Source organism: Lithobates pipiens, unplaced genomic scaffold (genome assembly GCF_037356315.1).
Source record: "Lithobates pipiens isolate NorthernLeopardFrog02 unplaced genomic scaffold, aLitPip1_a1.2 Scaffold_8, whole genome shotgun sequence".
Lineage (NCBI taxonomy): Eukaryota > Metazoa > Chordata > Amphibia > Anura > Ranidae > Lithobates > Lithobates pipiens.
The window spans coordinates 377944010-377969178 of record NW_027507903.1 but is presented as its reverse complement, the minus strand read 5'-3'; the positions used below and the strand labels follow the sequence as shown (position 1 = coordinate 377969178).

The window sequence follows — 25169 nt, the reverse complement described above, 5'->3', positions numbered from 1 at the left end:
CACAAAATTTCGAGCACCTGATAATTTGAGACATCCCTGGACCCTCCCATGGGAAGATGCAGAGAGTCACCAGGAGCATGGTTTTTTTGAGGCCCAAGAGACTAGAAAAAAAAGGGAGAGGGGAAGGGTCTCCAAGAAACTGAGAGCTACTAGGGCCATGGGCTGTAACAGGTAGGAATAAGTTGGGACTGAAGCTATCCGGTGGCCACGACTTGCTTGGAGCAAAGAGTCTGCATAAGGTCCAGACTTCTGGAGTCGCTGGTTATGGGCAACTGCATGAGGCTGGACACACAGCAAACAAAAAACAAAATCAACACAAAAACTGCACAAAAACCAGGTGCCACTAGGGCTAGGAGCTTCCAGCTCCATCAGTTGTTAAAGTCTCCCTCAATATTGAGGGGAAATAAGGAGAAGAGGGAGAAGGTAGCTCTTGCTCGTTGTCTTAAGGGGGTTTGCCGTCCTTCGATCGTTTGTGCATGCCTTTGTTCCAAACCCGGAGAGACCGGAGAAATCGGGCTTGTTGGAGGGGGACGAACTAGCTGCTGCATTGGAGAAATCCATGGGTACTTCTTGAGAGATGAGTTTGAGGTTGAGGAAAATCTTCTCGCCGTCTAGTAAGCTTGAGAAGGAATGCGTTTTGCCATTCAAAGTAAATTTTACAGGAAACGAGAAGGCCCATTTGTATTTAATGGCCCATTGTGATAGGACCGTCAGGAGTGGTTTAAGTGTCCCCCGCTTCTGAATCATTGAAGGGAAAGGTCAGCGAATACTTGAACTTGATGGCCCTGGCAGGTTACCTTAGGCAAAGAACGTGATTGTCGTATGACCTCCTCCTTCACTACATAAAAATGAGGCTTCACGACAATGTCCCTGGGGGAGCCTGGTCCCAGGGCTCTGTGGGCTCTGTCTAATTCTAGGCGATGAGGAGAGATATTAAGGATTAGGGCCTTGATAAGGTCATGGACTGCGGCGGTCATATCCGTGACATTTTCTGGCAGGCCATGTAGTCTGAAGTTACATCTTCTGGACCTATTTTCCAGGTCATCGATTCTGGATAGGGCTGTATCAAGCTGATCTTGTAGGACCTGTATGTGGTCTGAATTTGGATTGGTTCTGGATACCGTGAAGTCTAGTTTACTTTCTATGGCCTCCATTCTGGATCCAAGATTTTGAAAGTCTGATTTGATGTCGCTAGTTATTTGGGAAACTGTGCTGGCCAGACCCCTCTCCAGGAGATCTGAGAGCCTTAGGAACAGGTCTGGAGGTGGTGAGGCAGGGTATCGCGTACTTGGTAGAAGAGCCTGAATGGACGAGCAAGGCCTCCCTTACCACTCTGGCTCAGGGCCCCTGATAGAGTAAACAGAAGGCGCCGGAGAGCAGAGTCGCACAAGTGCCAGGAAGTCTTTGGTGGCAGCTGAGCGAAAGTCCCAGAAGTGCTGGTGGAGACACCGGAGAGCTTCAGCAGGAGACCAACAGGTGGCAGCAGGTGCAGATGGCAGCAGCAAGGAGCAGGGTCAAACAGGCAGGGTCATACACAGCAGGCAGAATCGGGTACAAGGTTCAGGCAGGATCGTTGTCAGGAAGCAAGCCAAGTCAAACCGGATCAGAGGGTCAGGTGCTGGGGGGAGACAGGAGATAGGTCACAGGACAAGCCGAGGTCGGTACAGGCAGAGTTCAAAGGATGGTCAGATGAGCCAGGTAAGTAACAGGTAATCAGGACACAGGTTCACAGAGGACAGGATACTCAGGAGCTGAAAACAAAGCAGCACCAGGCAAAGTGTTAGCTGAACTTAAATAGGCTAGTTTCGCACCAGCGCGGGTGCGCGTAGGTGCTGGAGCATGCAAGCATCAGGGTGCGTGTGGGTGCGTGGAAGCGCCGTCGCACATGGGGGTGCGCGACGGCTTCTGATTGTGCTCCTGTTCGTGCTTGCACGCATCTATGCACCGCAGCCCGGTTTCTATGCACAACAGGAATGCGCATTCTTCTGCGTCTCAAATGTCTTCTGGGAGGATGCGACTGTCTGCTGGTGGGAGAATCCTGACACAGGGTCTCGGTCCAGGTATCCCGGGGATGGGGTAGCCATCAGGTGTGTGTGGGTAGGTCCGAGCGGAGATAGAGCAAAATCCTCCATGGTGGATTCCGTGGAGGCCGGTGAGGGGGCCAAAGGAGGCTGGTGAGCCCCCTGTGTCACCTGAAAGTAGGCGAGGGTGGCTGGGGCTATGACTTGCCTTTGTTTTACTGCATCCTCTGTGTGGCTGAGGGCTTGTGGAGACGGCAGGCCATCTTGGTACACCCTCCCCTCGCCGCTGAGTCAAATTGCGGGCCGAGGTCTCACCTGGCAAGCGGGGCTGACATCCAGGGTTGTGCGGTGCACCCATTATAGTGCTCCTATCTGGCTGTGGGGGCTTCTGTTCGTGCCGGTGGTCCGGGGTGGTGCAGAGCTCCTGGCTTATGCGGCTATCTTGGAGCTCTGGCGTATGCGCACTAGTATATATATTTTTTTTTATCAAAATCTGCATTTTTTTTTTTTTCTAGTGTGCTCCATAATAGTATTTTTCATTTTATGTGTCAAGTTACCACAACACCATTATTATCTTGTATTTTTTAACCTCAAGGAGATTGGTTGGTGTTGGTGTCCCTTGTATTTTTTTAAATGTACCTGCCTACTCGCAAACAAACTGCCCTTTTTGAAGTAAAACACATAGCCAAGTATTTCTGAAAAAGAGATTTATTCTGGGTCATAACAAAATAAAGAGGAAGTCCTTATAATTGTGAGCACAATCAGGTCCAAGACTACAAGAGATCAGGGACAGCAGCAGATGACATATCTGTCCCCAGGCTGTGGTCATACAACAGCTTGCATCTTTTGTCAGACCACACTGAACCCAGGCCATCATTCTCTGGTTTTCCTTACATGCTTCCTTCAAGACTGTGGCTCTGGTGTTGGAGTTGTGGCAGGAGGTGGAGAAGGAGGAGGAGGACCTGGAGGAGGAGGAGGAGAACCATGGTTCAACTCAGAAACATGGCTTTGGCTTGTGAGTTCGCCCCTCAACCCTTTATTTAGGGCTTGTAAGATCACTTCCTCATTTAATAGCCGTTGGTCCCCCTCCATTTCCAGCATTTTGCAAGCTGCCATGTAGGCATAGTCCTCTTGAAGACTGGGCGGGTTTCTGAGGGCCGCAGTAGCCTACATAAATAAGTCAAGTGCTGCCTCCTCCAGCTTATTCCTCTTCCTGGCACTTTTTTGTGGAAGGCTGAGGGGAGGGACCTGGGATTCGGGCAGACTACTGGGCTTGGCCACCTCCTGGCTGCCACTTTTATCAATGAATATTCCTAGAAATTCCCTATCATTGAAGGGATCCATTTTCTCTGCAAGACACAACACAAGACAAACCCTAATGTCAAGCAAAACTCTCCTAATCTTGACCCAATATAGGCCTCAATCTATAAGCTGTATAGACCACTGATGCACCAAGTTAAAATTGCATCTTCGTTATAAGGATCGTCGCTTCTGTTACTCCGTCCTCCGCACACAGATTGTACGTAGGACGCACGTGTGTTACGCTTTATATACACTGCGCATGCGTGAAACTCTGACGTTCTTTCTAGTCTATTCCCAGTCTCTTCTCCTTTGGCGTAGTGGGAGAGCACATGGCAGAGAGACAACAGGTGCATGCAGAGGAGAGCAGCAATGACAAAAGGCTGGAGCCACAAACGTCCCGATCCTGGGGGAGATTTAAGGCCTCAAATAAGTCCTTTATAGAGATGGTGGACATCTTGACGAAGGCCGACTATGACAGGAAGCATGGACCTTACCCAAACCCAAATGTGAGAAAGGCAAAGATCATGCCTAAAGTTGTGAAAAGTCTGCACAGGAATTTTGGGGTACGGTGATTCAAGGAGCAATTGAGGAAACGACAGTCAGACCTCAAATCGAGGGAGCATGATCAGTACAGAAAGATCAGGAAACTGCTTCTAAAAAGTAAGTACTTGTCATGTGTTCCTATTATTATTACTTGCATGCTGCTCAATGTGCTTTTCTTTACTGTTGTACAGTTTAAAATGGCAAATTTCATGTTCATGGGCACAGTAATCGGTCGTAGGAAACAACATTCGTTCACCCACTTATAAGATGTTTTCGGCAGACTACATTTGTTAACTACATTTGTTCAGGCCTATTTGTATTAAAATACGTTTGTTGTCTAGATGGGTTTGTAACTAGAATGAAATGTAAACTTGATTCAGTGTAAGGAGAGGACACTCAGCAGCTGTTTACATATCTGGACCCAGGAGCACTAGTGTGGGCACCAGAACAAATTTGTAGGGTGTCCAACACAGGTGCTCCAGTGGATACTAGGAGTCTCTACATGTGTGATACTTTATCAAAAAAGGGAAGTATTCCAGCTTTAGAAAGGAAATAAAATGTTCTTTGGCTTAGAACTCTGCCAAAACATACAATTGGATGACACTTCCAAGCAATGTTTCATTTTCTATTTCTGGCCTCAAATATATAGGGGAGAAAAGACTTGGGACATCTGAGGACACCATGAACCCCCCCACCTCCTAAAGAAGGGGAAATCTCAAAACCACAAGCGGAGGATGAGGAGGGAGAAATTTATGAAGTGGGCGAAATTGTAACCACAACAGGTGAGTGTCTGAGACCACAACTTCAGGTAATAAATGTATGCCTGCATATTTATAATGGTGTGTTTTTTTTATTTTATTTTAGGTGATGTGGATGTTGTGGAAAAAGAATCTCATTTCACCAGTGAAAGTGCCCAGATCCTCATTGGGGAGAGAATGGGCTGCAATTGTAATTTTGAAAATATAAAGGAAAACATCAATGATGTTCAACAAAAAATAAAGAACATCATTGATGTTTTAGGCAGAATATGAAACACACAAAAATTGCAATGTTTTATTTTGTGTTTTTTGCTTTGAAAAAAAAGTTTTAAAGTATTATAAAAGCCAAATTTTGAAGATGCGCATGGTGTGTCAACATGTGCTATCTGCCATCACGGGATATCAATGTACGCATTTTGTAAGTGCAACCCCTTCCTGGGAAGTCAATTAGGTGAGAGGAAGGGGTTGCACCCCCAAAACACGTCCATTGATCCCCCATGATGGAAGCTAGCACATGTTGACATTATGCATGGGAAATCCCCAGTTTGAAACCTAATTTATATATATATATTTATATATATATATATATATATATATATATATATATATATAAAACTTTTCTAATGCACATGTGAATGTGCTTTGAGTAAAAAATGTTGTACTCAACAATGTGTGACTTCTTCTTTCAATGCTCAATAATAATTTTTGGAGTAAGTTGGTTTTTACAGTGACAATGGGGGTTATTTACTAAAGGCAAATCCACTTTGCACTACAAGTGCACTTTCAGTGTAGTTGCAAGTGTACTTTTGCAGTGCACTTGGAGTGCAAAGTGGATTTTCCTTTAGTAAATAACACTCACAGTGCTTTATAATTTTCCACAATCACGCCATTTCCATGACTCCCCAAAATTCATTCATGGTGCTGAAAATGAATACATACATACATTAACAACAAAAACAAGGTGTGTGTAGTAGACCCACAACATAATATTTTGCTGAAGAAGAGATTGTCACCTCATGGATCAAATAACATTTGCACTATTGAAGAAAATGTCCAATAAGAAAAGCCCATTGGAGAACCTAGCAGACAGCTAAAATAAACCCAGGCAGTAAATCAAAGGAAATCTTCTTTTAGTTTATGTAAAAAAATGTAGGATAAAATGTTTCTTAAACAGTTTCTGGCATATCAATGGCCCCCCTACCCGCAAAGTACTCAACATAATTCTGTCTTACTTTGCGGGCGCTTTGGGGGAGCAAGCCAGGGTGGCCAGCTTCAAGCGCCATCAGAGTTTCTTCTTGAAGTCCAGCCTCAGGCCCAACTTGAGGCCACATAGTTCATTGAATTTCTCCTTAAAAAGTTGTGTAGAATGCAGCATGCAGGGATTATATGGTTACATTTATATTCTGCCATGTTGATTGACGTAAGTAATAAGCGGAACTGACTGGCCATTATCCCAAAAGCATTCTCCACCACCCTTCTGGCTCTGGCCAAACGGTTGTTATAAACCCTCTGGTCCGGTGTGAGGATCCTCATGGCTTCAAAACGGTCGGCTGGTCAGGACAAACCAACAGAAAGAACTGAAAAACACAAAAGCTGGAGCTGAAAATCAGAAATGAGCAGACAAGAAGGCACTGAAATCAAATAAGTAATATAAATACAAACCCACAAGCACAAACTGAAGAGCAGTAATGATCGGAAAAGCACGAGGCTGATAAGCGCAAATCGTCTGTCACCAAACTTCTACTAACACGAGATTAGCGGAAGGAGCCCAAAGGGTGGCACACTTGGTATTGAAATTCCTCTTTCTAGTGCCATCGTGCGTGTTGTATGTCAACTTTACACTTTACATGCAGACCAAGGGGACCCCAATCCCCCCCCCCCCCCCCATGCACTATGTTTAAAGGGATTTTTCTTTTTCTTTATTTTGCACTTTAAGCATCATTAAAAAAATCACTGCTCCAGTAAAAACAATCGTATTTAAAAACTTTTCTGCAATAATACATGTCCCCCAGGGCAGCACCCAGACCCCTTTTTTATGGACACTTACTTGCACATAAGCCTTCAAAATGAGGACTTTTGATTTTTCAAGTTCGGGTCCCATAGACTTCAATAGGGTCCATCGTTCAGGTCAAAACTTTTTCTCTGTTCTGTGTTTTGGTGTTAACAGAGGGGTGTTTTGCCCATCTCTACTCATGAGGCTGGATAGGAGTCCTGGATGCCTTCTCAGTACAGGGGACTTAGCTGACCAAGGAAGCCCATCTTCTCATCAACATCCTGAAATTTGGTCCTGCTCTTGATTGCGAGAGCACCTGATGAGAATCCAGTCAGTCAAAGCCACAAAGTCGTGCCTTCCAAAAGGAAGCAGATTTGATCATCTTTTGAGCAGAACTACTGTACATGTTTCAAGCCTGTATGGAAAATTGTCAGGCAGATTTTTTTTTCTCCATTAATCAGGGTTTAGGGATCAAGGGAAATGGATTGTACATCGGTAGGTATTCTAAGCTCTTTGCCGCAGGTGGGGGATGATTTTCATTGCACTGAATTTACCCAGGAGGATGTTGCATTTTGGTGTACTCAACTGTTTGTTGATCCTCCCAAATCATTAAGATCTTCTGTCCCAAGGGTACGCCATCCTGCTTCCCAGTCACCGGCTTTGACATCATGGCTGTTGAAGCCCAGGTTTTGAGAGATGGGGTCTGTCAGATTCTATCAACCCTAACCTCTGAAGGGTAGGAAGTTGACTTATTGGAAAATCTACCATTGTGCCTGGAAGACCTATTTTTCTTGGTGTAAGGCAAGGAAATGTCATTCTAGGAAGTACTCTGTTGCATGTATCCTTATACTTTAGTTTCTCTGAATCGTGGCATGCTGGAGTTGTGGTTTTTATGTGTTTTGTGTACCTACCGTAATAAGATTTTGAAAAGATCATAAGGCTCTCTCGGCAGAAAAGCATATAACTAGTAAAAAAGGTATACCTAAGTATAGGATCTTGGAAACTCTGTCTGCGACTCAGAAGATAAGAGTGCTTCCTGAAAAATTGAGTGGTGTTTTCAGAATTACGTGCTTAGTGACAATTGTGACAGAGCATCACATCAGAGTAAAGTTAAAATATAATCGGGTACTTGAAGCTAAGAGAAAAGCCATTTTAGAGCAGTAGCAGATATTGTTGGCCCTTTGTTGGTCCCATAATACTCCCTAAATCTGTTGGCATCCTGAGATTCTGCAGTCACTTCAGGAAACTAAAAGTATCCAAATTCAATGTTTATCCCATGCCCTAGGTAAAGGAGTTGACAGAAAGTTTGGATACTGACAGGTACATTACCAGCATTTATTTCCAAGAGCTATTACAAGAAGTGAGGAAAGAGTCCTGCTGATGGGCAAATCAAAGCTGACTTTTTCACATTTCTAAGCAAACTAGTGAAAATGATTTAGCTAGTCGGGATGCATTATATGTTTTTGCTTAGTTTTTGAACATAGTTCTACATTATGTCTAATATTTGTTTTTACCCTGCGTATTATAGTTTACTTTTTTATTCCTGAAAGGTTACATTCGGGTATTTGAAATTCCAGCTTCTGCCCGCCATTTGCTTATTCAAGAAACTGATTCATCCACTCACAACTTTGGTAAGTAGAAGGGGATTTTTTTTTTCTTTTAGCAGATATCTAATGGCAGAATGGTTTAAGTTTTGAATAGAGTTAAAAGAAATTTGAATTTTTATCAAAGTATTATTGCATTTTATGCCCCCCTGTCCTATCTGGTGAAGATGTGTCCAGGAGGCAGTTGCTATTTGTTGGTGGGGGGCTGGAGACTCGCTGAAGACTAGATTGGTAACTAGACTGACTTGTTTTCAGTCTAATGATGGGCACAATTAAGCCTTGAATATACACCACTCTGATCACTTTTGGGTTCAGAGCTGTCAAAATTCCTGCACATCTGCCAAGTGTAGGAGCAGGTCTGAGGATTCTCTGTCCTTGATCTGTTTGGGTTAGTAGCAAGGGAGACCCCTGATGTTTCCATAAAGAAGACTTATCTCTACCATCTTTTTAGTTATTGCCCCCCTTGTGATACTAATTATTAGAGAAAACAAGTAAAAATATACAAAAATTTGAAAAATGTCAAAGAAAATAAATAATGGGCTCCCCTTCCCACAAACTTGCATATATACATGTATACATACAGTACACATGCAGTCAGGATGCAAGTATGTATACAAACAGCTATTATGTATTAAAGATCCCTGCACATCAGAGGTAGAAAATGTATTTTAGGGCTGTTATTTTAGTTTAATTTTGAATTATTGGAATAGTTTTTCATGTGTCACCTATTTACAATTTGTGGTAATTTTTTTTTTTCCGTTTTGCAATTGCATGCATTTTGAGCCTAGAAATTATTGTCTTTTTAATACTGTATGGTGCTTTCTCACTTTTCTGTGATTCAAATAATCAAAATGTTAAATATATCTCTAATGCTTCACGTCATTTTAGAGATTCTCATTGCAGAGACATTTCTTGGGGATTGAAAAAACGGAGTTACGTACCGGTAACATCCTTTTCCGGGAGTCTTTCAGGACAGCCACCTTAGAGAGACCCTGGCTCCTCCCCTCTCAGGAAACACCGCCTTCAATTTCAAGATTTAAGCCTCGTCCTCCCTCTGTTCCTCAGTTCTTCCAGAGTACCTCCGGCCAACTGGGGAGACACAAGAACACGTCAAACAAACAAACTTTCAATCTTACCTGACGGTCTCGTGTGACGAGTTCCCGACGATCTCCAAAAACCTGGGTGGGAACCGGGGCTGTCCTGAAAGACTCCCGGAAAAGGATGTTACCGGTACGTAACTCAGTTTTTCCCAAGTTCGTCTTTCAGGACAGCCACCTTAGAGAGGATAAGCGAGCACATTACCTTAGGGTGGGACCACTGCTTGCAGCACTTTACGACCAAAGGCCTGGTCTTTGGCTGACAGAAGATCCAGTCTATAGTGTTTCACGAACGTAGCAAAACTGGACCACGTTGCAGCTCTACAGATCTGTTCAGGAGATGCACCAGCCCACTCTGCCTGAGAAGTTGCCACTGCCCTGGTTGAGTGTGCTCTAATCCCAACTGGGGGTTCTAACCCCCCTGCCACATAAGCCTGCTCAATGGCTAACCTTAACCATCTGGCTATCGTACGTCTAGAGGCTCTGGAACCCTTCCTAGCCCCTGAAAATAACACAAAAAGTGAATCAGACTTCCTGAACTGACTTGTGCAATCTAAATAATGAAGGACACATCTTCTAACATCCAATCTATGAAAGATGTGTTCCTGTTCTCTTACTGGATTTGAACAGAAAGTAGGTAGCACAATCTCCTGGGCTCTATGAAAACTAGAGGCTACCTTAGGCAAAAAGGCCGGATCCGTCTTAAAAACCAAACGGTCCGGAAAAGCCTGAAAAAAAGGTGCCCTAACGGAAAGGGCTTCGAGTTCACTCACTCTCCTTGCTGTAGTGATCGCCACCAAAAACACAGTTTTGAGAGTGATCAGTTTTAATGAGCAACATTCCAATGGCTCAAAAGGTTCTCCTGTGAGAAAATGTAAAACTAAAGAAAGATCCCAAACTGGGAAGGGGGAACTTGAAACAGGTCTCTGCCTACTTAGGGCTTTGAAGAATCTCATTATCCAAGGGTCTGAAGCTAGCTGCCTTTCTAGAAACACGCTTAAAGCGGATACCTGACCCTTCAGAGTTCCAAGGGCTAAACCTTTATCTGCCCCAGCCTGTAGGAACTCTAGAACGGCTACAGAGCTGTGCACATTGAAGGAGCTCTCTGAGCACCAGCTATTGAACCGCCTCCATACCTTTAAGTAAATGGTCCTGGTTTCCTTTTTCCTGCAGTTTAGGAGCGTGGCTACTAAGCGATCTGAGAAGCCCTTGCCCTTCAACAGTTCTTCCTCAGAAGCCAAGCTGCAAGGTTCCACCGCTCTACCTGAGGACAGCAGATTGGACCCTGAGAAAGGAGATCCTCCTGGACTGGGAGAATCCAGGGGGGTTCTACAGACAGGCCCTTCAGAATGGAGAACCACGGCCTCCTGGGCCAGTGAGGTGCGATTAGAATAAGGGTAGTGTTCTCCACCTGAAACTTCCTTAACACTGCCGGAATCAGTACGGGAGGGGGGAAAGCATAGCACCTGGAGAAACCCCAATTCTGTGCTAGTGCGTCCACCGCCAACGCCCCGTCCCCCTTGTTTATAGAAAAGAAGCTGGCTACCTTCGCGTTTTCCCTCGAGGCAAAGAGGTCTATTGAAGGAATCCCCCACCTCTGGGTGATCATTTCGAAAACCTCCTGTTTGAGAACCCAGTTGCCTTCTCTCAATGTTCTCCTGCTGAGGAAATCTGCCACCTGATTTTGCTCCCCCTTCAAGTGGACTGCTGACAGGGACAGGACATTTGCTTCGGCCCACCCGAGGATGGCTTTTGTTAGGGCCCATAAGGATTCGCTCCTGGTGCCCCCCTGTCTGTTGATGTAGGCTACCACTGAGGAATTGTCCGACCTGACTTTTACGTGATGCCCCCTGAGTTCTCTCTGAAAGGTCCTGAGAGCCAGATCTACTGCCCTCAGCTCCCTCCAATTCGAGGATCTCTTCGACTCCCTCCTCTCCCAGGTACCCTGTATCAGGCGGGAGTCTAGGTGTGCACCCCAACCTGAGCTGCTTGCATCGGTTGTGACCACCCTGGATATTGGTAAAACCCACTCTAGGCCCTGGGACAAATTTGCTCCCTTTCTCGACCACCAGAGGGACCTCTTTACCTGGTCCGGAACCGACACCAAAGAATCCAGGGATCCCTGGCTGTGATCCCAAACCTTCAGTATAAATAATTGCAGGGGACGGTAATGTAATCCCGCCCACTGGACCGCCGGGAGCGTGGACGTCAGCAAACCCAATGCCGACATGACCCTCCTTACTGAGATCTGGTGGCTGCCCTGGAGAAACAACAGTGCCTTGTCTACCTTTTGAATTTTTTCTGAAGGGAGGAAGACTTTCTGTACTGTTGAGTCCAACACATATCCCAGGAAGGTGACCCTCTGGGAAGGATCTAAGTTGGACTTCTCCAGGTTCAGAAGCCAACCCAAGTTTACTAACAGGTCTCTTGTTGTCTGTAAATCTCGAGTCAACTGTGTCGGAAAAGGGGCAAACAGGAGAAGATCGTCGAGATACGCGATCACCGAGATTCCCCTGAGACGCAGATAAGCCAGAACTTCTGCCATTACTTTGGTGAAGATCCGGGGGGAAGAGGATAGCCCGAAGGGAAGTGCCTTGAACTGTAGGTGTAGCACCCCTACCGAGGTTTTTACTGCCAGTCTGAGGAAACGCTGGTGGGTCTCTGCGATGGGAATAAGCAGGTATGCATCTTTTAAATCTATCGATGCCATGAAACAGTTTGGTGGAAGAAGTGCTTTCACCGAGTAAACTGAATCCATCCGAAACCTTTTGTAGGTGACTGAGACATTCAGAGGCTTCAGGTTCAGGATAAGCCTGAACTTTCCCGAAGGCTTGCGAACCACAAACACGTGGGAATAGAAGCCCCTGCCTGTCTCTCCTGCTGGGACCCGTACTACCACTTCTTGTTCCTCTAACTCCTGCAGAGAGGAAAGAAGGGCAGACGATTTTTCTGCACATTTTGGCAGCTCGGTGACAAGGAGTCTCAGAGGGGGGAGTTCTGAAAACTCCAAACGGTAACCTCTTCTGATGACCCCCAACACGAACTGATTGGAAGTGATCATCTCCCACTGTGGGAGGAAGGCCCCCAACCTTCCTCCCACTGTGACCCTGTCACTGAGACTTTTTGGGCTGTTCAGGAGGGCGAAAAATTGCTCCCCCGCGCCCTTTGCCCTTGAGCCCCCAACTTTTCCTCTGCCGATTAGTTCTAGGGGCTTCAAACTTCTTCTGAGGAAGAGTCTTTTTCTTTGACTGCTCCCCAATTTTCCTCTTAACGGGAAAGGCCTTTTTCTTATCCGCCGTGCGATCAAGCACTGCTTCAAGACCTGGCCCAAACAGCAAGTCTCCTGTAAAGGGGATCCCACAAAGCTTTGCTTTGGACACATTGTCCCCCTGCCAGGTCTTCAGCCATAAAGCCCTCCTAGCTGAGTTGGTCAGAGCCGAGGACCTTGCAGACATTCGCATGGATTCAGCTGAAGCATCCGCAATGTATGCTATCCCCTTAAGCAGCATGGGAAAGGAGGATAGAATGGTCTCCTTTGCCGTCCCTGCTTCAATGTGCGCGTTAATTTGGGTAAGCCAATACTCCATATTACGAGCCACCACTGTGGCTGCCATGGCCGGTTTAAGATTCCCCTGTGATGAGTCCCAGGCTTTCTTTAGGAGTGAATCCATCCTTCGATCCATAGGGTTTGAAAGTACCCCCATGTCCTCGAAGGCCAGATCAGTGTGTCTGGACACCTGGGAAAAAGCAGCATCTAATCTGGGAGATTTATTCCAGACGAGAGCCTCCTCTTCCGAAAAAGGAAACCTTCGTTTTAATGCCCCAGAAAAGAAAGGTTTCCTCTCAGGATCCTGCCATTCCTTCTTGATGGCATCGATCAAGATGTCATGCACCGGGAACACCCGTTTTTTCTGTTCTCCCATGCCCTTGTACATCTGATCATGGAGTGACAATGCCTTCTTTTCCTCTTGTATGCCTAAAGTGGTATGAATAGCTCCTAAGAGCTCATCCACTTCCTCCAGGGAAAGCTTATACCGTGAGGTTCTACTGGATTCCCCATCCAACCCCTCATCGTCAGATTCCCCTTGGGAGTCTGAGCCGACACTGTCAACCTCTTCCTCAGCTTCCTCTCTGGGACCCCCTGGATTCTCTCCACCTGCAGGAGGAACATCTACAGGGCTAGATGGTACACTCTGCTGCGCTGGTGTAGGAGTGCTCTGGGGCTGAGGCCACTATAAACTAGAAAAAAGTGTCTTGAAGGACTGGAAAGTATTAGAGAGTTCCTTCACAGAAGCCGCCAGATCTGCCCCCTGTTCTGCTGCCTGCTCTCTAACCAATCCCTCAATACACTCTCTGCAAAGTGCCTTGGACCAGGAATCCCCCATAGAGGCTCTACATGAAGGACACTTCTTCCTAGAACCATGGGGGGACTTGCTTGTGGCTTTCTGAAAGACAGAAATAAAAGAGAGAGCAGCATAAAATTAAAAAGGAAAAAGAAACACCAGCGCTACATAGAGGACCACCGGGAGTGCCCCCCCCAGGATCAACCACCACCAGGATCCCAGACGCACTGCCCTTCCCCCCGACCACCAAGGGGGAAAAAACACCAGTGGAGCTACTGGTTATAATGTAAGGGAACACCTCCCCAGGGTTCCCCTTACCTTTGAGTGGCTGGTGCTGTTATCTCCAGGAGCTCTTGGAGCCTCTGCTTCAGACATTCTCCTGTTGAGGAAGAGTGGTGCGAACGTGCCTCCTACAGCTGCCTGTACAACTTTAGAAAGAGAGGCTGCACCAGCCGAACGCTTGGTCCCCTTTCACGTGCCGCGTCCGGAACCGGAAGACGCGGATACAACGAAGAAGTCCGCCCCCACCGGAACTGACGTCGCTCGTCATCCGGTCCGGCCTCCAGCTCCAAGCCGACTGCTAACACAGGGGGACCTTGGACGTCTCGTTGCAGCGCCCCCTGGGCGAACGAAGGGATGGACCGCCCCAAACTTCCTGCTTTCCCCAAGCGAAGTTTAGAGTGCGTGTAAAAAAGGTCAGTACGAGGGTCCAGCTCCCCAGCCGACCGGACTGCCTACCCTGTTGCAGCACCCTCCTGGGTGAACGAACAGGAGAACCTCTAAAACCTCCTGCTTTCCCCAAGCGAAGATTAGGGTACATGTAAAAAGACGGTCAGTCAAAAACCAGCTCTCTGGCCGCCCAGACTGCCGAACCCGTCGTAACACCCGCCTGGGTGAACGAACGGATGAACCTCTAAAACTTCCTGCTTTCACCAAGCGAAGATAGAGTACATGTAAGACGGTCAGTACGACAGAATCGGACTGCCGAACGGAGTCAGAGCTCCATTTCAGATACGTAGCCTCAGTTTCGCCAACTGATTTAGCTAAGGTTCCTTAGCGGTGTCTCCCCGCCGGAGGAAACACCATAACTGAGGAACAGAGGGAGGACGAGGCTTAAATCTTGAAATTGAAGGCGGTGTTTCCTGAGAGGGGAGGAGCCAGGGTCTCTCTAAGGTGGCTGTCCTGAAAGACGAACTTGGGAAAGTTGGCTCATTTGCCAGGGGCAGGTGTCAGAGAAAGACAGCTTTTGGGAAGAGAGGCTTGGTGAATCTTTAAATCAAGAACTAGGGTCTTGCAAAGGTTATATATAAGATGGGACCTGGATCTACATTTTTGCTGATTTTCTACTTTCTCTCCCTTATCTTCTCCTGTATACACCTTTTTATTGTGCACTCCCCTAAATATACAGATAATAGATTATATTTATAGTTTTATACTTTATTTTTTTGTTTTTTTGTGTGTGTCTTTTTTACTGTGACATATGATTATCTGTCTAGTGGTTTATGTTTAGGTTGTTTGGGTAACTGAGTGACATAATTCTAATTAATCGCTTGATAAAATGATTACTGGGTGGAGCCTAATTGTATCACTATTTATTGTGTAGTTTCATGTTATGTCATTTGTTATGACTAAAGCTGTGCAGGCTTTCCGTATTTAGATGTATACACTGTGGAATTACTATTAAATTGAAGGTTTTAGAAGCAAAAATGGTGGTGAGGATACTTTGAAGCTTACGCACAGCTGTGCTACTGTTGATCGAGCACCCATAAACTTACAGGTGTCTGATCAACAGTAGCACAGCTCTGATACTTCACATGATTTGAATGGGTAGCAGCACCTGTTCTCTTTCTATGATAATTTTTCACTTAACCCATTTGCTATATTTACACCTAGGCCAGTCTGCAAATGACAGCTTTTTCATTGGAAAAAAATGCCTAATATCCAGAAATCCATGTCGACAAAAAACCTACACCAGGGGTGGTCAACCCTCAAGAGATGGAGATATACTTAAACAACACAGATGAGGTCAATATCCCCATCCACAGTTCCCCCCCCCCCCCCCAAAAAATAAAAGACAGTAAGACCGACCGACCACCTTCTTCCTTTTTCGTTTTTATAAAATATTTTTATTTACAACAAAAATAAAATAAGTATTTCAAAAGAGTTCAGGGTTTAGGAGTACGTTATGCAGAAAATGCAGGGTTCACCAGTGCATTATGCTCAGAATGCAGGGACCGGGAGTGTTCTGTGCTCAGAATGCAGGGATTGGGAGTGCGTTGCCCTCAGAATGCAGGGTTCGGGAGTGTGTTGTGCTCAGAATGCAGAGATCAGGAGTGTGTTGCAATCAGAATGCAGGGTTTGGTAGTCTCCTACCTGTTTCAAAAGCAGAGATCAGGAGGCAGCACAGTTCTGGACAGAGGGCAGGAGCTGTCAAAGTACATTTTCATGATAGCAAGCTGATTATTGGTTGCTTAAGACCACCCTGTGTCCTAGCAACCAAACTTAAAAAGTTAATTTGGCCGACTCCTCCTGCCTCAGTCCTGAGCTCTGCTTTTTCCCAGTCTCTGCTGTTCACTAATGACAGTGACAGAGAAGGTTGGGGGCAGGAGGGAGACACTGGGACATATAAGGTGCGGTGGAGCCACGGAGGAGGCTTGAGGCTGGGAAGAGAGAGAGGACCGGCACCTAGAAGGCGGGGGGGGGGGGTCAGCAGCGCAGGAACCTGTTTGCAGTCTACCTGTCACTTGCAGGCGGTTAACGGGTTGCCAAACCCCAACCTACACATTTGTGCTTTCTGTATTCTGGATAAATAGGAGAAAATATTTAGTAAAAAATGTGTAGTACCCTCGAGTGTACAGAGTAAAAATATTTAGTTTTACCTTCTCTGAAGGCAGAGGAGCAGGGGTTTAGATCCCTTTCACACTGGGGTGGTGCTGGCATTAGTGGTAAAGTCTCGCTAGGTTTATTGGCACTTTACCACTGTTATAGCGCCACTTTTCGACTGCTAGTGGGCACTTTTGACCCCGTTAGCGGACATATAAAGGGTTAATAGCACCCATGTTGTGGTGCTGCCAAAGCGCTTTGCAGGTGCTTCTGCGCCGCTGCCCATTCATTTTAGTTTCAATCGTTTTTTATTAAAGTTTTTCAGAGAAAATACATTCTTTACATTGATACATTCTTTTACATAGTGGAATAATAAATCCATAGTAATGCAACGTATAAGAGAACACATTTCAAATAGATATATTTAGAAACAACTGAGGTTAGTGGGCGCAGGTACATCAATCAAATATAGGAGGGGAAAGCCGCCCCAAATGGGTACAAGCTGCGTCATGGAAAGGCAAGCGGCACATCCAACCCACAGATCAAATGCTATTTAAACTAGCGGGGATGTTACCTTTTAAATCCTGCTACTCACCTAACCAGGTAATATTTTAGTAAAGGTGGTATTAAGGAATAAAAAATAAAGAGAGAGAGAAATGAAAAAGGGGATAGATGTCCTTCCGGAATGTTCTACCAAGATTGTTTTATTCAGTTCCCACGAAGATGTTAAGGGAATGTGCATGTAATCTGTTCAGGGTTCCCAAATGGCCTCAAATTTTTGAACAGTATCTTGTAGGATACTAACCTTTTTTTCCTGAGCCATGATCCAAGATATTTTTCATTTGGCCTGGTCACTGGAAACCGTGGACTGCTTCCATGCTTTTGCTATCGTAATTTTAGCTCCTAGAACAGTGGTGGTGAACCTTGGCACCCCAGATGTTTTGGAACTACATTTCCCATGATGCTCATGCACTCTGCAGTGTAGTTAAGCATCATGGGAAATGTAGTTCCAAAACCTCTGGGGTGCCGAGGTTCGCCATCACTGTCCTAGAAGGATGAAGTGAACAAGGCACCTTTTACTTTTAGAGGATTTTTCTATTAGGAAGTTCAGCAGTGCTATGCGGGGGGACATAGGGACACACAAATCTGTCGTCTTTCTGATGATTGCAAAGATCCTATTCCAGAACCCTCTTAGTTTTAGACATTCCCACCAAACATGGATCATGGTGCCTGTGTGATTGCATCCTCTAAAACAAAGAGGGGGGGAGCATTCATTTTTTCCCATCCTGCAAGCTCACTGCCCCAGTGTAAAAACACTCTGTCTTTTACACTGGGGTGGCTTGAGAGCCGCTTTTCAGGCACTTCACAGGACCTATTTTTAGTTCTAAAATCCCTGAAAAGTGTTGCAGTATGAAAGGGGTCTAATAATTGTTGTGCTATTAAGAGCTTCAAGGGCTGAGCCTCGATTACTTCCATGCTTCCACCTGGCTTCTGGAACTTCTGAAGGTTTCTAGAACTTAGAGGGAGGAGGAGCACAGACTAGGCCTGAATATTTCTGGAGTCTTCTCCAGTCCCTGGATGGGTATGGCCCAGAAGGTGGGGAGGTTGGCTATAAATATTCCAGAACCTGGCAACAGAGTCCAGTATTAAATCAGGTTAAGACTCCTTCAGCCAATGGACCCCAGACACTGACTAATTACTCGCCACAGAGAGCAGAATAAGTAAGAATAACAGTTTCTTACTGTGGCCAATTATTCTGCTCACAGAGAGCAGAATAAGTAAGAATAACAGTTTCTTACCATGGCCACTTCTCTGCTCAATGTGAGTTTCTTGTCTCTCTGGCTGGGAGCCCACTGGACTGTATCCGAGTCGACGGCACTATTCTGCTAAATCAACTTAGGGAGTCTCTAAACAAGACATTTAGATGATGAGATAGTGAGTCCACATCTTAAGATAAGATAAGTAGGTGCTTTATTGTCTCTCCACACTGCAGTGGAGAGACACAACACACGCTGATATTCAGCACTACCTGGCCGAATGAAGAAGGAAGTGTCTCTGACTTAAAAACATCAAGTTTAACAATGTATACTTTATGAATATGCATAAGCACTAGGCGTGTTATAGGTGTGATTGTATAGTTTAGTCCAATCAGCTTTCATATCTTCTTAGTAGCAAGGGGACAGTTAAATGGATGGTTACATCATGTGACTGGCAAAAAAAAATAGTTTTCAGCAGTATCAGCAGTTTTCTGGGTTCTTATCAGTAGTTGGTGTCCTCACATATCCAACAGTTTAGAATTCTCAGGAATTGAAACAAGCCATCTAAGAAGGGAAACAACAAAACAAATCAAGCATAATATAAATTCTTAAAGCGTGTCTCTCTCTCTCTTCTTAGGGTGTATGTGGATACATATCGTTACTCATTCCCATCGCCCATCTCGGCATCATACGAATCTGCTAATCTGACTATTTGATAACACTCTATCTCTTCCTTGGGGTCATCTTCCTCAGTTCTAACTGCCATTATAGTATTTCCTGTATTTCACATTTAGCACAACTGAAAAAACAAATAAACAAGCAATCCCTATGAGGACAAAAAAAGATGTTGAATCCATGAAAATTTACCATTTCTAAACAAAGTGTAATCTGGGTTCATCATATTTTCTATCATATTGTCACATTGTATACCTCTTTCCCTTACTAAACAAGGGGATATTCTCAAAGGCATTAAAGAGGAAATAAACCCTGATGAGTTTACTTCCTCTTTCATTCCCTGCAAAGGCAAAGCATAATGGACTACTATGCATCATTACCTGACACAGGAGCCAGCGAAGTCACCGCTGTCCCCTGTAGTCCGCCGCATCCATCTTCTCGGTGGGGTCTCGCAGCTGCGCCGCCGTCATTCGGCGAAGCCGTGATGACGTCACTCCCACGCATGCGCACAGGAGCCGAGACGCGTGGCATTGCGCGGCATTTTCGTTATCGAGGATGCCACGCTCAGTGCGCCTGCGCGCCGCTGTCTACGTCGCATGCGCCGTAGACAGCAGTGCCCGTTTTCGGGCAAATATCTCCTAAACCGTATAGGTTTGGGAGATATTTCTTGGACCTACAGGTAAGCCTTAATCTAGGCTTACCTGTAGGTCAAAGTGGTTTGTAAGGGTTTACAACTTTAAGTTATATTTAGCAAAAAATGGATTTTCACAATGATAGAACATTTGTGGTATTTCTAGACTAATGCCTCATACACACGATCAAACAATCCGGTGAAAAAGTCTGGCGGACTCAAGTCTGCCGGACAATCCGCCCGTGTGTGGGCTCCGGCGGACTTTTTTTTACCCAAAAGTCCGGTGGACTAAAGCTGCGTACACACGGGCGGACTGTCTGGCCAACTAAGTCCGTCAGACAATCCGACAGACAGTCCGTCCTACTTTTGAATGAACGGACTTGACCACACACGATGAACAGACAGTCCGCTGAAAGCTTGCGCGATGACGTGTACAGCACGTACGACGGGACTAGAAATACGACGTCCAATACACTGCAATGCAACCTTCGGCCGTGTAAATCCTTTCTGAGCATGCGCCATACTTAGTCCGTCCAACTAGCCTACTCACGAGCGGACTGTCCGCTGAAACCAAAGTTGGACAGACTGTATTACGGAAATTCCGAAAGACTTAGTCCGCCAGACTGTCCGCTGAAAAAGTCCGCTGAAGCCCACACACGAGTGGACTGTCCGCTGAAATGTGTTTCAGCGGACTAAGTTGGACAGACAGTCCGCCCGTGTGTACGCGGCCTAAGAAAGTATTTTTGCACTCCAATCTGTCCGCTGGACTCGCATTTCGGCGGACAGTATGGCTGTGTGTGTGCCAGTCCGCCGTACTTTTGAAGTGAACGGAATCGCCCACACACACGGAGGAAAGTCCACTAATTTTGAGCGCGTCTCCAGGTAGCCGGGGCCAGCGAAGGAGGTGTCGCTGGCCCCGTCACCTGGTATGGACTTAAAGGGGAAGCCCTACGCCGAAAAATCGGTGTGGGGGTCCCCCCAGGTCCATACCAGACCCTTATCTGAGCACGCTACCCGGCCGGCCAGGAAAGGGGGTGGGGACGAGCGAGAGCTCTCCCTTCTGAGCCGTAGCAGGCGGCGTGCCCTCAACATGGGGGGTGCCTTGGGGAAGGGGAGGCTGCATGGCCCCCCACCCCAAAGCACCTTGTCCCCATGTTGATGAGGACAAGGGGCTCTTCCCAACAACCCTGGCCATTTGTTGTCGGGGTCTGCAGGCGGGGGGCTTATCGGAATCCGGGAGCCACCTTTAATAAGGGGGCCCCCCGGATCCCGGCACTCCACCCTATGTGAATGAGTATGGGGTACAATGTACCCCTACCCATTGACCTGTGAAAAAAAGTAAAAAAAAAACACAGAAGGGTTAAAATAGTTTATTGCACAGCTCCGGAGGTCTTCTTCTGTCTTCGGAGGTCTTCTCGCCAGACTCCTCCGCTATCTTCTGCTCTTTTGCTAGCTCTTTCACTAGCGGAGGAGCCCGGCTTTCTTCGCCGCCGCCGCCGCCCTCTTCTTCCGACTTCGGGGGTCTTGTCCCCCTTTTTAGTTCTGCTGTCACCGTCGCCGTCTTCTGTTCTTCTCTTCTTCTCTTCTGGAGATGTTGCCTCGTCGCTGTCTCCGGTCACAATGGCAGGGACGTGGTGCGTGGCGACTTATATAGGGACATCGCCGGATGATGTCCCCACCCATTATGATGTCACAGTCCCAGCATCCTCCGGCCAGGGTTGTCGGGAAGAGGCCCTTGTCCTCATCAACATGGGGACAAGGTGCTTTATGGTGGAGGGGCCGAGTGCCCCCCCCTTCCCCAAGGCACCTCCCCATGTTGAGGTCCTAGTACAGCTCACGGGGGGGGGGCTCGCTCATCCCCACCCCCTTTCCTGGTCGGCCGGGTAGCGCGCTCGGATAAGGGTCTGATATGTACCTGGGGGGGACCCCCACGCCGATTTTTCAGCGTAGGGCTTTCCCTTTAAGTTTATACCAGGTGACGGGGCCAGCGACACCTCCTTCGCTAGCCCCGGCTACCTGAAGACGCACTCAAAATGAGCAGACTTTCCTCCGCGTGTGTGGGCGAGTCCGTTCACTTCAAAAGTACGGCGGATAGTCCAGCGGACTTAGTACGCCGTATTAGTCCGCCGCAAAAGTGCCGTGTGTGGGCAGGTAGCTCGTTCGGAAAGTCCAGCGGACAGCCCTGCAGAAAGTCCGCCGGATAGTCTGCTACGTGTGTACACGGCAATACTGGTATTTTGGGCAGCTTCATATGGGTTAAACTCAAAATGAAAGTAAATGGGTACCAGATGTGTGCCTTTTTTTGTAACTGTCTGCCCTGTGAACATATCTAGCAATTCAATTACTCCTTATGCCTGTTAGCTTGTGTAATGTGTACAGGCGATTTTCCTCTATAGTCTAGACTGCTAAGATCAAGCTAAGACATAACAGTTGTTTACTCATCTCTTTAAATTACCTGTACTTTATTGCAATGGCTGGCATATATCCACGTTACTTTACAGCTGTAACAGTTGTCAGGAACACTTGGTAGGGTCCTTGAAACTTTGGTCCCAAACATACTTTCACATGTTCTTTTACTAGGATCCAATCACCTCGCTGTAAATCATGTGTCCCAGCTACTTGATCTGGATCTAGAATTGAATCAAAACAAACTTGTGCATCGCAGTTAGTTGCTTGTATTAGATAATTACATAACAAAACATAATCATTATACATTTCTGCAGTCTGATGTGGAAAATACAACCCTGTCTTAGGTGGGCCCCAAAACAAAATTTCATAAGGGCGCAAGTTCTCTGACCCATAAGTAGGGGTAATCCCAATGTTATAAAGAACCAGAGGCAACAGTTCTGGCCACTGTTTCTTTACTGACCCTTCCTCCCATTCCTGAATTAACTTAGTTAGCCTTTCTTTAATGATTCCACTATATTTTTCTACCTTCCCTGAACTCTGAGGATGATAGGGGCATGGAAGGCGTGCTTAATTGCCAAATCCTTGCATATAATTTGCATGATCTGTCCAGTGAAATGTGTTCCTCTGTCACTCTCCATGGTTTTAGGGACTCCAAAGCGGCATATTAATTCGGAAAGGAACTTCTTTGCTGTTCTCTTGGCATCTGCTTTAGCCACCAGGCAGGCTTCCATTCAGTTTTAAAACATGTCTACTCACAACAAAACATATTGATATTGGCCTGATTTGGGAAATTGTATGTAATCAATCTGAAGTATTTGGAAAAGGAAAAGTGACTTGGCCAAAGGTTTACTTTTAGCACAGATTATGCATCCCTCAACAAAGTCTTGACATAAATTTCCGGAGTATCGAATAAACTATCCAGTCTTGCTTGTGTTTCTCTCCATTGCCTTAGGGCCTACATGACTTGGGCCATGGGCTAGTTGCATGATCATCTTCTCTGTTTGAGGTGGGACACATATTCCATTTTCCTTGTACATAAGTCCTTCTTGGCTCTTCTTTGCTCTGTCCCTTTCCATGATTTCATTCCAATCGTCAGGTGGCGATTCTTGCAAATTCTTAATCAGTTCTTTTACTTTGAGTATTTGTTCTCTTCTTCTCTTCTTTTTCTTCAGTCTGTTATGGGCGTCTTCTTATTCCATTGCAAAATCAATGATTAGGGGCATGATTGCTTCCATTGGTGTTTCAGCAGTCTTTCTGGCAGTATATGCCTTGACCTTCAGGATGGCTACTTCCTTTGGGGGGGATGACTGCTTCAAAAAGTTCTTGAACATTTTTCCAGCTTTGAATATAACTATATAATACTAATAAAATAATAATAATAATAATAATCATGGCTACCTTTTAGGAATGTGAAGGGGAGGGTGGACGGGGGCACCTCTCTCTTTTCTTACACAGAAACACAAAGGGTGGGTGGTGGGGAAACTGCAAGCAGGCTTCTCTCATAAAAATCTTACAATCATACATACGTAGCATTATTTTACTGCTTCTCAAACATTTACATAACACTTGCATAGCTTGGTCTAATTCTCTTTTGCTAGACCCATCAATGATATGCATATAAAGACAGGCTCATAACTAGTTAAAGTTTCATCATGTTTCATACTTTCAAAAACCCAATATTGTGCACATTTAATTGCCTTCTCCAACTCTTTCAATTTGCCCTAAAATTTTACATACACAGAAACTCAAATTGATCATAACTCCTTCTGGTCAGTCATGTCAGTCATAGGTGTCACGGTACTACTTACAGTGAGCCCACAGGCGAGCAGGCGACACGGGATCCCCCAGGGCGTGGAGTTTAAGGGCCAGCCGGAATTAACCAGGGACCCCCTCAAAGGGGTTTGGGCTTAGCTGCATGCTTGACCCCAGGTTCACCGTGCTCGCTAGGGAAGTACCAGAAGACACTATTAGACAAGGATGGGTGGATGGATGAAGCAAAGGAGAGCCGGATAGTGAGACAAGTTCAGGGCGGGCTGCAGACAACGTAATCAGAACAATCTGGGTCGGTACACAAGAGATGAGTTCACAAGAGGTCAGGTAAAACAGGTGACACGAAGGGAGCTCAGAAACAAATGTTGCTCAAGTAACCAGTAGGTGGTTTGAAAGGGGTTTAAATAGAGAAGCACATGAGGGGCTGGACAGGAAGTAGCAGGAAGGAAACATATATTAGGCAACAGTTGAGGGGCGGCGACAGCAGAGTGCACAGAGCTGAACACCAGTTAGTGGAACAACAGGTGCCAGCTGACCTACAGCAGTAAAGGTGAGACACGGATCAGCTCCGCAGCTGATCTGTGACAGTACTCCCCCTCGTACGAGGTCCCCCAGCATGTCTGGGGGCTGGCTTGGAGGGAAACCAAACGTAGGGCGGAGACATCAGTGGCAGGAACCCAAGACCTTTCCTCCGGATCATAGCCCTTCCAATCAATGAGATAGAGTAGCCTCCCCCGGGAGTACTTGGAGTCCAATTTTTCTTTAATCTCATACTGATCCGAGGTATCAGCCACAGGAGCGGGGTGAGAAGAAGGGTGAGAGAAGCGATTGAGGACCAGTGGCCTGAGCAGGGAGAAATGGAAGGCATTGGGTATCCATGAGAGGGCAGACGGAGCTTAAAAGCAACTGGATTGATCTGACGGAGAATAGGAAATGGACCAATGAAGCGAGGGGCAAATTTCATTGAGGGCACCCGGAGTCGGATGTGCTTGGTAGAGAGCCAAACTCTATCACCAGGCAGGAACTTAGGAGCTGGACCGCGATGACGATCTGCTGCCGTTTTATGCCTGGAAGCGGCTAGATGAAGATTCCCAGAGACTTCTTTCCAGATTGAGTTGAAGGACCTTTGGGTCTCAGCTGCTGCTGGTACAAGAGGAGAAATGGGAACAGGAAAGGGAACAGATGGATGCTGCCCATTAACAGCGAAGAAAGGAGATTTTCCAGAACTGGCATTGGAGTGATGGTTTAAGGTAAACTCTGCCCAGGGCAAAAGGTCCACCCAGTCATCTTGGTGTGCTGAGATGAAGGCACAGAGAAAATGTTCTACATTTTGATTGATACATTCTGTTTGCCCATTGAAATGGGGATGAAAGGCAGAGGAAAACTCCAATTTAATCCCAAAGGAGCTGGCCAGGGCTCTCCAAAACCAAGCAGTAAATTGAA

The 25169-nt window shown here is 46.2% G+C and overlaps 1 protein-coding gene across 4 annotated transcripts in view; it reads left to right on the top strand.

Annotated features, from left to right (window-relative positions):
* The window catches only part of LOC143964080 (A disintegrin and metalloproteinase with thrombospondin motifs 2-like), a 1751863-nt gene that overhangs the window by 1114216 nt on the left and 612478 nt on the right, over window positions 1-25169 (top strand). For all 4 annotated transcript variants that reach the window (XM_077473787.1, XM_077473788.1, XM_077473790.1 and 1 more), the window contains exon 15: window positions 8168-8248. In XM_077473787.1, the coding sequence (XP_077329913.1) occupies window positions 8168-8248 (81 nt within the window). The remainder of the gene's footprint in view (window positions 1-8167; window positions 8249-25169) is intronic.